The 13428-nt window shown below is 53.4% G+C and overlaps 1 protein-coding gene across 1 annotated transcript; it reads right to left on the reverse strand.

The window, feature by feature from the left end:
• Positions 1–2216: 2216 nt before the first annotated feature.
• AIPL1 (aryl hydrocarbon receptor interacting protein like 1) lies at positions 2217–9708 on the reverse strand. Its single transcript, XM_060081927.1, has 6 exons — positions 9613–9708; positions 8829–9008; positions 4615–4803; positions 3447–3623; positions 3179–3320; positions 2217–2419 (listed from the first exon to the last, which is right to left on the reverse strand). The coding sequence occupies exons 1-6, from the start codon at positions 9706–9708 to the stop codon at positions 2217–2219; spliced, it is 987 nt and encodes a 328-aa protein (XP_059937910.1).
• Between the last annotated feature and the right edge of the window lie 3720 nt (positions 9709–13428).

Genomic DNA, 13428 nt, shown 5'->3' on the forward strand with positions numbered 1-13428 from the left:
TGCCATTTGCCAGGCTCTTCATCTGCTTCTGAGCTGCCCCTGAGACTCTGGCTGTCCAGACACCACCCAGGCCTTTTTTCAGGGCAGCCGGGAGCAGGTGAAGGTCCCCTCTGCTCTCATCCCACAGCCTCCACGCTGCTCCGCCTTCTCCAGCTCAGAGCCTTCTTTCCGGCCTCAGGACATTCCTCCCTTCCGTCTTCTGCAGGTCATATGTCCCCTTCCTTGGACTTCCTTTAAAATCTCCACCTGGTTCTCTGACAGTATACCTGGCAGCCCATCAGACACCGAGCCTGATCCAACCAAAAATTAACCCTCTTTCCTCCACGGTCGGAGGACTTAAACCTCAAATCTCCTAGTGCCACAAAAGGGAAGAAGAAGGGTGGGGGGGAATCCCATGTTAAAATAGACGCTGCCACTCCAGTAGCCAGGAATATCCTCGTTCTGGTGGTCCAGGGGTCATGAATTTGGAACCACAGAAAACTGCAATTACACTACACGGCCATATTCAGGTAAATGATGTCTATTGATTTTTCAGATTTTAGAGTCAACCAATGAGCAAAGCATAGAAGATTTCATTTTGGTGACAGACAGAACACAGACGTTAACAGCCAGGATGATGGGAGAGTAAAGGTACATCAAACCGGTTAGGGAGGAAGAAGTGGGACGTGAGAGGGGAGGTCCCAATGCTGCCACCCTCATCCTACACAAAAGAGAGTCCCTGCAGCCCAGCAGAGAGTTCTAGGTGAAGAATAAATACCAAGTTACAAAAATAACCAAGCAAAGAACCAGCAATGTAACTATCCGAAATTAGGAGAAGGGAAGGGAAGGAATGGATCAGAAAGCATCAAAGTATTCAATCCTCACTTTTCATTGACGTGGGGTAAAAAGCACACGTGGGGGGGCTTCCCTGGTGGCGCAGTGGTTCAGAGTCCGCCTGCCGATGCAGGAGACAAGGGTTCGTGCCCCGATCCGGGAAGATCCCACATTGCCGCGGAGCGGCTGGGCCCGTGAGCCATGGCCGCTGAGCCTGCGCGTCCGGAGCCTGTGCCCCGCAACAGGAGAGACTGCAACAGTGAGAGGCCCACGTACAGGAAAAAAAAAAAAAAAAAAAGAAAGAAAGAAAAAAAAAAAAAGCACACGTGGGGAAGCTGATTTAAACATAGGGAGATAGAGAAAACTACCAAAAGAGTAAAACACAGGGTCCATTAAAACTGCTAACTCGGGGCTTCCCTGGTGGCGCAGTGGTTGGGAGTCCGCCTGCCGAGGCGGGGGTGGGGCCGCGGGTTCGTGCCCCGGTCCGGGAGGATCCCACGTGACGCGGAGCGGCTGGGCCCGTGAGCCATGGCCGCTGAGCCTGCGCGTCCAGACCCTGTGCTCTGCGGCGGGAGAGGCCGCGGCGGTGAGAGGCCTGCGTCCCGCAAAAACAAAACAACAACAAAAAAAAACTGCTAGCTCTAGGCTAAGGGATGGGAGAGATAGGGCAGGAAACTTCACTTTTATCCATAAGCTCTTCTGTGCCCTTTGGGGTTTGGGGGTTTTTTTGTTGTTGTTGTTAACCCTGGCATGTATCAGTAAAAAATGTTGCTTGCCTCATTAGTAAACAAAGGATGTTGCAGCCACCCACAATGTGCACCCTGAGAGGATTCAGGATGGAGAAAAGCAGGATGCTGAGCCTACATATAATAGTTAAGGTGTATCTCAAAGGAATGTTTTCAAGGAGCCCAGACTTTTGCATCTTCCCACACCTAGAAAAGTGCTAAACTCATTAACTTGAGATGTCTGATTTTCTTTCATTAACGGTAATCTTTTGAAGTTCCGACTATCTGGTCTTTGTTGCAAAAACTCCTATACATCCTGGCTCCTCCCTTACCTCTTCGGAGCAGTCCCTCAGGGCTATCTGAGAGGCTGTCTTCTGGGGCGGGAGTCCTCAGAAAGTCCGCTGAATAAAACAGAATTCTCAACCTCTAGGTTGTGCATTACTTTTTCAGTCGACACATACATTATTTTGACTTTTAAAATTAAAAGTTTAAAAAGTGACACCAAAATCCTGGCCAACTGAACCAGAAACGGCCAGGCCATCTGCTAGCTGCCCAGTGCCCTGCAGTCCGGCTGGGGCGGAGGGGTCGGTGTGTGGCAAAGTGGCGGCGGGCTGGGGAGGGTGAGGGGAGGGGCCGATGGCGGTGGGGGCCTGAGGCGGGAGGCCTGGCGCCTGCGCACTAGCCCAGCATGTTCCTGCAGCGCAGCCGCTCCTCCTCGCGTTTCTCCTCCAGGCGGTTCTCCAGCAGCCTCAGCTCCCTGCGCACCACCTTCCGCATGGACGGCTCCAGCTCCAGCACTTTCTCCAGGTCCGCCTTGGCCTCTGCCTCATTCCACACCTCGGCGTGAGCCCGGGCCCGCACGTAGTAGGCCTTCGCGATGCCTGCGGGGAAGATCCAGCTGGACCCGCCACCCAGCCCCAGAGGCAGCCCCGACCCCGCGCCCGGCGGGGCTTGACCAGCTTACACAACCCTTAACCTTGACCCTGATCCTTAACCTCTCTGTACCTCCAGAGCCCGTCTCCTCCACTATAAAATACGGACGATAATAATCGCAGTACCTACTTCCCTCCCTTCCGCGGACCCTTCCAAGGCCCTGCACCTTATTTTACATTCACAACTTTCTATTCTTTTCTTACAGAAGCGCCCCAAATGGTACAAGCTCCAGGCCCAATCCCTGCACCTGTCCGTTACGGTCACTATAAGGATAAATGAAATGATAAATGCAGAGAATTTAGCGTGTGACGCAGAGTAAGTGATGTTGTAACGTTCCTCAAACATCGTCTTCACAAGTATCGCCATTTCCGCGCATCACGGATCCTAGAATGTACTTAATATTGTTCTCTGTATTGATTGCTCCCATTTTTAAAACCCGTTTACTGCTCCACACAGGTTTGGTGAACTGCTTATATTTTGCCCTAATGCACCTTAAAATAAAATACCTCCCACAATAAGCACAGCTCATCCGTTATCTGTGATATCGTTATAGGCTTGGGAAAACCCTGCTGCGTGGAGGCGAGTTTTGACGCCCTGACAGGGTCAGAAGAGAAGGCCACCGGAGGTCTGTAAACGTGACTCTGGGCCCCTGGGCGGGATTGGACACCCTCCCCCCCACAACCCCGGACCCGCTTCACGCCACCCACCTGGGTGGTGCCGGAGGATGTCACTGGTGTGCTCCAGCACCTCATAGTACTCCTCCTTCTTCAGCAGACACTGGCAGTAGTTCAGGATCAGGGTGTTGATCATCTTCTCCAGCTTCAGCCACTGCACCTCCCAGGGTTTCTCCTGCCCGGTGAAGAAAGGTCTGCTGCTGCCCTGCCCCCACCCCTCTCCCCCGCGGCCAGGGCCAGTGCAGGGCTGCTCCCCCCACATGCACCCCACTTCCCAACCCCCTGGCGGGCAGCCTCCCACCTTGATCTGCAGGTTCCTCAGGCAGACGATGGCTTCCTGGTACTTGGTAGAAGCCTCCTCGTAGCGGCCCAGCTTGAAGAGCCTGTTTCCTTCTCCATGGAGGATGGGCACCACCTGCATCTTCTCATCTTTACTCAGGTTCCAGGTCTCCCTCTGGTACTCGCTGGGGGCCTCCACCTGCCCCAAGAGCTGCAGGTCAGTAAGGCAGGGACCCCGAGTGCTCGAAGCCCAGCAGGGCAGGCCCTTTCCCTTGCAGGGGACCAGAGAAAGTGGACCCAGCACATCTTGCTGAAGTCAGCTCTTCATTTTCCACAGTGAAGATCGCGGGCAGCATCATGCTTGCTGGCCAAATACATACAAACAGGGGAAGGAAGCAACAAGCCCCCCACCCAAGGCCTTACCCTAGATCAGAGCCTTTGTGCAAATTAAGAAAAGGTACTCCTTGGTCAACACACTTTACTTCTAATATTCAGAAAATTGCCATGATACTCATTTCATTAGAACAGGACACTTTATTGCCATCTGTTGGAAAAATATTATTATAAAAGCACAAATATATAATGTCTCTCATGAGCACCTTATAGGGAATGCCCTCTTGCAGTGCCCAAGCCGCACAACTGTTCAAGCAGGCCCCTTGGTGACACAGTTCTTATTTATTTGCCCTCAGGCTGAGCCTCAGCCTTGGCCATTAGCTGAGGCCTGCCCTGGTTTGACCCTCTCCCACCACCCCACAGACAAGGACCATCAATCATTCTGGGGTCTGGGGGAGAGATTGTGGATGGTTCCATGCAGCCTCTCCCACTATTGGAGAATGAGATCGGAACCCACAAACCATAGGGACTGGGGCTGAGGATGTAATTCTAGACTTTTGGAAAAAAATGGAAGTTGATAACCAATAGAAATAAAATGCCTCCAAGAAGAAAATAACATTTTTAAAAATTAGTCCCAAAAGGGCTTTTCCCTTGGAAAAGGCAAAGTACCGTTTTTTGGGGGGAAGGGTCCAATTCCAGTTCCCCTGTGGTTTATGAATGCTTTATCGTTCTCTGAAGAGGAACTGGGTGATGTCCAGTGACCCGTGGGGCTGGGCTCCCCTTGATGCCCACTGACCCCTGTTGCTCTTTGATGCTGGGACAGTACCTACCCCGCCTCCCATGCCCCAGGGTCACACCTGCAGCAGCTCTATTACGAAGATCAGTGGCTGCGGCTCCTTCTGCAGCTCATCCAGGTCCTCGTAGCCCAGAGTGTGGTAGGCGAACATGTTGGCCAACCCACACGTGTGCACGTGCCACTCAGTGGGGTCCTTGCCCTCCGCCATCTGCCGCAGGCTCCGGGACAGGATGGGGTAGACCCCTGTGTGCTGTGGGGAAAATTGGGCGGATGGCATCAGGCTGTCTGCTCAGAGCCAGCTGGGCCACAGAGAGCCCCACTCTGGAACCCCCCAGAGAAGGACTCCTGCTCTCTCCCTACACCTGCCCCATGGCTGTTACTACTCATCACCCCAGCGTACCCCCACTAATCACTGTGGTTACCTGTGTGCCAGGGAGACTGCGCTACACCTATTAGCTCCTTTAATCCTTAAGGTGACCCAACGAGGGAGGCCCTACTATTCTCCCCATTTTAGAGATGTGGGAACTAGAGCCCAGAGAGGTTAAGTGATTTGCTTAAGGTCACACAGCTAGGAAATGAGAGTCAGGATTCAAACCCAGCTCCGGGGACCATGCTTTAGCCGCAATGCTATGCTGCCTCTTGCTGGCCCTTGTGGTCGACTCAAACGGGTTTCTCTCCCAAGGAGACCCTCAGTCCATGAAGCCTGTGACCCGCAGGGACGGGAGCATGGAGAGCTGTGGAAGGAGCAGGGCTCTGGGCCCAAGAGGGCCGGGTTGGTGTCCTGATGGTGCTGCTGACTGGCAATGAGTCCAGGTCACTGCATCTCCCTGAGCTCCCATCCCCTGGATTGCACCTATCTGATAGTGAGGCTGGTGTAGGGGTTAAATAAATGAGATGGCGCAGATATAGGGCCAGCTCGTCACAGCTTCACCCAGCACCAGGAGCTGGGGTGGCCACCCTTAGGGTGGAAGAAGGCTAGGAAAATCAGCTGCTTGGCCTCGGGCAAGGCCTGTGGCATTTTAGGCCATCTTAGGCCTCAGCTGCCCCATCTGTGAGCTGGGATGCCCCACAGACGAGCTCTGAGAACCGCTCTCCAGGGGCTGGGTCCTGAGATGGCCCATCTCAGGCTCCTGCACCGCAACTCCAGTAAAGACACAGCACTGGGAAAGTGAAGGGGCGGGAATGGTTCAGCTTGGTCTCCAAGTCACCAGCAAGGACATGAAGGTCACCCCCTCCCTGCCTCCACCAGCCAGGCTTAGCCCGGAGTACCTTCGGCTTCTTTGTGAGCTGTGTGACCAGATGGCAGTTAAGCCTGTTGAGATTAAAGCTGGATGAAGGGAGGGAGGGGCCCCCCGGGAACGGCTTGCTGCGGGGAGGGCGCAGTCCTGGCCCTCACACAGCAGCCCCAGCTCGCAGCCCCCTGCCTCCCAGAAAGTCAGTGCTTAGCTGCTGACCCCAGGAATGGGAGGCTGCTTGGACATGACCTCAGACCAATGCCTTGTCCCATTAGCCACCTGCCACCCTAGCACTACCAGGGATGCTGGTTGGCACGGTGGACTGTAGGATGCCACCGGGAGTGGGCAGACATCCCAAGAAGAAGAATACAGGCCAGAAGAGGGAGCAGAACTCCAGGGCCCTGCACCCACCTCTGCAGCACCTCTGCTGAGACTGGGCAGGGGGACCCCAGGACCACTGTGCCTCTCTGGGGCTTCAAGGTCACAGCCTGTTTCTGTCTGAGGGGCTCTATCTATCTGGAAATTGCAAACTGACATCCTGGAGGCCACATTCAGCTCCCAGATTCGTTTTGTTTTATCTTTCATGTAATTAGTTGCCAACACTTAAGCACTGAGAGAATTCACGGACTAATGAAAATCTCTGGTTTGTCTATAAAACTCAGACTATCCAGCCACACCGGACCTGCCCCTTTCTTTTTTTTTTTTTTTTTTTTTTTTTGCGGTATGCGGGCCTCTCACTGCTGTGGCCTCCCCCGCTGCGGAGCACAGGCTCCGGATGCGCAGGCCCAGCGGCCATGGCTCACGGGCCCAGCCGCTCCGCGGCATATGGGATCCTCCCAGACCGGGGCACGAACCCGTATCCCCTGCATTGGCAGGCGGACTCTCAACCACTGCGCCACCAGGGAGGCCCCGGACCTGCCCCTTTCTCACAGCAGCCATCCCGTGGGAGCTCAGGAGCAGCTGCCCCCTGTGGATGGAGCAGATGACCTTCAGTCACCCAGGGGCCCTGGCCCTTGTGGTATTTGAGTTTGCAACCCCTGGCCTCACCAGGCTGGGCACCAGCAGAAAATTCCTCATGGAGACCAGTGTGCTCCCTGGGTAGAGGGGGTGGTAGTATATTTCAGGGCAGAAGCTCCCAGAGCCCCTGACGGCCCCCTGCCGCTTCACACCCCCTGGCCTGGATGCTACCTCTCTTCCCACTTCTAGGCCTGGTGAACTCCTATTCATCCTTCAATACCCAGCTCAATGTCATCTTCTTGAAAAAATTCCTCCTATGATCCTCAAGCAGTAGTTGCTCCCCTCCTGTGGCTCTAAACCACTCTGTCCTCACTCATGTATATTGTGGTGCTACCTGCCCTGCATTGTAATTGCTTAGGTGTCTGCTCCTCCTCCAGAATTCAATTTCCTTGAGGGATGGGAACTTTGCCTGTTTAGTCTCTTAACACCTAGCACAGGCCAAACCTGGTGCACTGAATGTTTTCAGTTAGATAGACCTACAGATAGATGATGGGTGGATGCTTAGTGATGGAAGAATGGATTAGGAATAATTCTGGTTGAAGGGAAGGATGGATGAATTGATGCCTAAGTGTGTGGATAGAAGGATGGATAAAACATGGATGTATAGGTGGGTAAATGACTCTGGAAAGGTGTGTGTGTGTGTGTGTGTGTGTGTGTGCGCGCGCATGTGCAATCATAGCAGCTGTGAGCTGGGGGGAGATGAGGGGGACTATTGGAAAAACCAGTAATCATCGTGGCATAAAAATTACCAGCCTGGGCTTCCGTGGTGGCGCAGTGGTTGAGAGTCTGCCTGCTGATGCAGGGGACGCGGGTTCGTGCCCCAGTCCAGGAAGATCCCACATGCCGCGGAGCGGCTGGGCCCGTGAGCCATGGCCGCTGGGCCTGCGCGTCCGGAGCCTGTGCTCTGCAACGGGAGAGGCCGCAACAGTGAGAGGCCCGCGAACGGCAAAAAAAAAAGAAGGAGCTTGGTAATGGCTAGGTCAGGCTGTCAACACTTGAGCCCACCAACCAATCCTAACATCACAGTAAGAGAGGTAAGCAGATGTGGAGGTACACAGTTTATAGAAAATACTGGGGATCGAGGAATGTGTTAGACAAGTCCATGGCAAAGCAACCAGCAAAATCAGAACATGGGAACTTCAAGACAAGTTACCCAGTTTCTTCAACAAATCCACGTCCAGGAAACAAAAGAGAGAGGAGAACCCATAAACGAAAGGAGACTTAAGAGGTATTAACAAAGCTCTCTGCATGGACTTTGTTTGTATCCTGATTTGAGCAAACCAACCAGCAGGAGTGAATGACAATTGGAGAAATTTGAGCAGTGGCTGGATATTAGATGGCATTAAGGAATTATTGGGGTTTTTTTTAATGTAATAAGGATATGAGGTCATGTTTTTTAATATCCTTCTTTTTAGAGACACAAATTGTAGTATTTACAGATGAAATGCTACGGTGTCTGGAATGTGCTTTACCCATAGGGGATGAGGAAGGAAAGTGGATGGGTTTAGATGAAACAAGACTGGCCGTGGAGTGATGGTGCCTGGCATAGGGTGATGGGTATTTGGAAGTTGATTATACCTTTTTGTCGACTTTTGTATAAGTTTGAAAGTTTCCACAAGAAATGTTTGTTTAAAGGTCAGTGAGTTTTGCCATTTCTATCTGGACCACCGAGGAGAATGCCTTGTCTGGATGATTGCTAAGGGTGCCATAAATGAGAAAACAATTTTGCAGTGTTGGTAGGAGTGGGGAGGAGGGCAGAAGATGACCCGTGGCCAAAAGTCTCCAGGATCCAATAATCCTGCCCAAAAGTGAGGGCTGTGAGGTGGGCCCTGCACCCACATCCCACCAGCCAGCCTTGACACCGATTGTCACTTTAGCAGCACCTATTCTTTTGGGGGAATCCATCTTCGTCGCTACCGTAGCTGAGAAGGAACGGGCAGGGTTCTCTCTCCAGAGTTTTGTTTTACCCTCACTTTCTTGAAACACAGCAGCCCTGCAAAGCGGGTGGGCGGGGCCTACTTACGATGGTGTCACACCAGAACTCGGCCACCTCGCTGAATCGCATGGACGTCAGCAGGATCTCCCAGACCTCCAGCTTGAACATGTTCCCGATGATGATGTGCATGGGATGGCCCACCTGCTTGCTGTCATCTATCACCGTCCGCTCCTCATCACATTTCAGGGTTCGGAAATGAAAGGTCACCTGGTCACCAAGTGAGCAGACCCTGGTCTAGACATACCTCCCGAGGCCCAGCAGAAGCCACCCCCTGTCACTGACTCCCTGGGCTGTCCTCCCCCAACCCCAATCAGACCTTAGAGCATCCCTCCCCCCAGCCTGCACTCCCCCACTCCCTCCTAAAGGACCCCATCCCACTCTCGACAGCTCTACAGGTCAGGAAGTCCTGCCTTAAACACGCCCTAGATCTGAGGCCGCAGACCCAGACACATCCACCACCCGTCTAGGAGCCCACCAGAGATTCCCGGACAAACACCCTGAGCCCCGAAGTCCCTTCCTTCTCCCTCAGCATTTTGGGACATCAGAAAATTCCCAAAGCCCCACCCGCATTCCACACTGAAGTTTAATTTGCAAAGTATCAAAAACACCCCGTGAATGGGCACCACTTCAGAGCTACCCAGATGCCTGGGGCAGAGGCAAGGGGAGGGGCGGTTGATAATTCCAGCAAGGACCTCCTGGCCATTTGTTGGCAAAGCTGACGAAGGCTGTTTGCAGTGCCCTGTGGCCAAGCTGGAATGCAGAAGGCTGCCATGGGGGCTTTTAACTGGTCTGGGGGGTAGGCCCCACTCACTCGGGCTCCGGTGATGAAGTTTGGGAGCTCCCCCGTGCCCCCATGCAGAATGGTTTTCTTGATCCCTTCCACGTTGAGCAGCAGAGCGGCATCCATGGCTCCAGGTGCAGGGTGACGTCCAGCCCAGCTGAGATAATCTGCCTGGAGGAAGGCACTTAGGTGGCTGAGTCTTGCGGGGCGGGGGGGGGGCGGTGAAGGGCAGTGGGGGGCGGAGCGGGGGTTGGGTGCGAATGAGAGGAATAAGGTGGAGCCACTCCCTGCAGCCTGGCCGCTGTCCCATCCTCTGCTTCTAGCAGTGAGGCAGGGACCCTGTCTGACATCCACTGTTACTGCCTCAGCTTGTGTTCTATCCCACCCTAAGAAGGAGGGAAGACAGCTGGAGCTTTCTTAAAGAAGACAGGAGGGGACTTCCCTGGTGGTCCAGTGGTTAAGACTCCACGCTCCCAATGCAGGGGGCCCGGGTTCGATCCCTGGTCAAGGAGCTAGATCACGCACACCGCGGAGAACATCCCACACGTGGCAACAAAGATCTGCATGCTGCAACTAAGACCCTGTGCAGCCAAATAAATAAATATTAAAAAAAAAAAAAAAGGAAGAAGAAGACAGGGGATCAGGAGTGAGCGGCAGCAGAGAGGCTTCAGGCCACTGAAGGAGGAAAGCAGGGGGCACCGGAAGCCCCCTTTGCCCTGCCTGGTCCTGGGGCGTTGGTCCTGCTCTCAGACTCTTTGTCCCTTTGGAGCCCAGGCCGGAGTGCAGTCCTTCTTCCCTCTTTCCTGTGTCCCGCTATCTCTTCCCCAAGATCTGCCCGCAGGTTTCTGGCTTGGGAGAGCACTAAGACGGAGTAAGAGAAGGGGAGCAGGTTTGGAGAAAGTTCAGGAACCCCCACCAGCCCTGCTCCTGTCTCCCCTACAAGGTCTGGCTGAGGACAGTGAGCTCTCCCGTCCCCTTTGCAGGGTCTCATCCCTGTGCCCTGGCACCCAGGCAGAGCTTATTCTGGGCATTTGGGGTTTAAAAGTGAAAAATGATGTGAAGACGTGGTGTTTGGCGCCACCTTGTGGCCAATTCAAGTTCTCATGCCCCGGCTCCCCCAGGCCTTGAGGGTGAGAAGGATTCTGAACAGCACAGAACTTTCTCTTCTTGACCAGAGGCTATGTTACCAGCACAGAACTTTCTCTTCTTGACCAGAGGCTATGTTACCGGGAGCAGGGACACGTGACCCTGCCGCAGGGAGAGACGAGGACACGGCACTAGGAGCCCAAGAGAGCTGCGTTCAAAGGGCTGGTCCCACCTCTTATTTCCTGACCATGTGGCTTTGGGTATCTCCCACCCTATCTCTATTTTCCCAACTGAAATGGGAGAATCGACCTCTCCTGCCTCCCTCTCTATGAAATTGAGAAGCTTCCCTGAAAAGTGAGTGGGACCCCAAAACCCAGCATCCCTAAAAGTTTTGACTCCCATGAGGAACCACTGGCGTACAGCAGGGCCAAGCCTGGGCCAACTGGTCTGGGTCACAAACCCAGACTGGAGCAGCCCAATCACCCCTCCAGGACCCCTCCCTGAGTGTTGAGAACCTTCCCACTGTGGGCCCAGCTCCATGTCTCTCTGGGGACAGGGGATAAGGTAGAGAGGGGTTGCAGAGGTCCTTCTTTTCTGTTCCATTCTTTCTGCAGCCACATAGCAACCTAGAGCAGTCTGCATGCGTAGGAGGCAAGATGGATACTTAGATGGTAAAACTACAAAGAAAAATCAGAGAGATTCCCATAAAAGTCAAGGGAGAGAGGACACAGAGCAGGGGCAGTGGTTGCTTCTGGGGTCCTGGCAATACACTGTTTCTTCACCCAGCTGATGGTTACATGGGTGTTGGCTTTATAAGTATTCATGCTACTAGCCTTTACGTTTTAGGCATCTTTCTGTCCATGATATCATTCACAATGGAAGAAAAAGTTCTAACTGGGTCTCACATTGCTCAAAACTCTCCTTCTGTTTCAATTGCTTCCCTTTGCAGGAGTCGAAAAGCACACATGGGGACTTTCCTGTGGTCCAGTGGTTAGGACCCCACGCTCCCACTGTAGGGGACGTGGGTTCAATCCCTGGTCAGGGATATAAGATCCTGCATGCCACATGGTGTGGCCAAAAAAAAGAAAGAAAGAAAGAAAGAAAGGCCCACATGGATTGCAGAAATACCTAGGGGTTGAACTGACAAATTTGGCCCATGGTTGGTGAGGCTGAGGGGTACGAGCAGAAGGGGGTGTTGAAGCTGATGCCGGAAGTTTCAGTTTCACTGCTGAGAAAAATGAGGTGCTCAGGCCACAGCCTCCAGAGGGACCCCAGCCACTGTTTGGCCCACAAACTAACCTCCTAATGGACTTCATAAAAATGCAACTCTAATAACCTCAGTTCCCTCTGAAAATTCAACAAAGGCTTCCCACCACCATCAGGATAAATTCTAAGCTCTTTCCCTGACTGATGGGGTCCTTCAAGCCCTGCCTCTTGCCATCCGGCTCCTGGCCTCTCCATCTCGCTCAGGCTTCCTCTGCTCCTGGAACCTGATGGAGCTCTGGCCTCCCAACATCAGCCTTTGCAGACCCCTCTGTTGGAAATCCTCTTCGGCTTTGTCTCCCTAACTCATCAGCTAAAACATCATATGCTAAGGGAAGCCTGCCCCGACCCCCCAGCTCCAGTGGGTTCCCCATTCCTTTTACACCCTCTCATCAGCCCCTAGCACTTCACATTCATGACATTTTGCACAGTTTAATGTCTGCTTCTTCCATCACACTGGCCGCTCCATGAGGTCAAGGTAACTGGTGGAAGTTTTCTGTTGGACAGGGAGCCTTCAGGGCAGGGCAGGGCAGGTCTGGAGCTCCTTCTCCTTCTCCAACCTCCTCCCCAACAGAGGCAAGGATGGAGCTGGACCCCGAAAGCCTCAGCCTGGAACGACGGACTGGTTTTTCCTCCTTACAAGGAGGGCCAGGAGCCCCTGTACCCACCACCTCTCCGCTGGGAGCCTGCTCGCCTCCGTACATTTTCCTTCCCACCACCTTGCTCCACCCTCCACAGGAGGCCAATAGAGAGGTTCCTCATTCAAAAGAAATTGTTTCTTCCTCCTCTTGTTGCCATGGAGACCGCTCTCCTTCACCTGCCCTTCCAGTCACAGAGCTGAGGGAGGAGGCGGGCTGAAGCAGGGAGGGCCTCAGCGTGCGTTCTATCCCTTGTTTCTGATGCTTGATGAGGCCGTGGAATCTAAGGTTAAGAATTCAGGTTTCAGAGTCAGCCCTTCAGGGTTTAAGTTCCAGCTCCGACTCTCTGCTCCATCTTGGGCGAGACACCTCACCCATCTGAATCTCAGTTTTGTCATCTGTAACGGGAATAAAAATAGTACCTGCCTCATAGCGTTGCTGTGAGGATTAAGGAAGATTAAAGATAGGAAATGCACTTAGCAGACACATGGTAAGGGCTTCACACATATAAGCTATCGTAGAGATGCCCGTGATGTACGAGCCAGGCACTGCAACAGGCAGACAGGTATGGCTGGACAATTGCAACACGGCAACCTATTTGGGAGGATTTGTTTCTACGTGTGTCATCTTCTGAGTCTTTCCCACACGTTGAACTTAGTTTCCAGAAAAATAATAACTCCTGCTTTCCCCCCTCATATTTCATTGGTAGAGGACACGAATTAAATTCCCTAATTACAGGGCTTCCCAGGTGGCGCAGTGGTTGAGAGTCCGCCTGCCGATGCAGGGGACACGGGTTCGTGCCCCGGTCCGGGAAGATCCCACATGCCGCAGAGTGGCTGGGCCCGTGAGCCATGGCCTC

Source organism: Mesoplodon densirostris, chromosome 18, assembly GCF_025265405.1.
Source record: "Mesoplodon densirostris isolate mMesDen1 chromosome 18, mMesDen1 primary haplotype, whole genome shotgun sequence".
Taxonomy (NCBI): domain Eukaryota; kingdom Metazoa; phylum Chordata; class Mammalia; order Artiodactyla; family Ziphiidae; genus Mesoplodon; species Mesoplodon densirostris.

Coding starts and splice junctions, on each gene's coding strand:
- AIPL1 (XM_060081927.1), bottom strand. CDS start 9,708: ATGGATGCCGCTCTGCTGCTCAACGTGGAAGGGATCAAGAAAACCATT. Junction 4,804..8,828: donor AGTTCTGGTGTGACACCATC/GTAAGTAGGCCC, acceptor TTTTCCCCACAG/CACACAGGGGTCTACCCCAT. Junction 2,420..3,178: donor CATCCTCCGGCACCACCCAG/GTGGGTGGCGTG, acceptor TCTTCCCCGCAG/GCATCGCGAAGGCCTACTAC.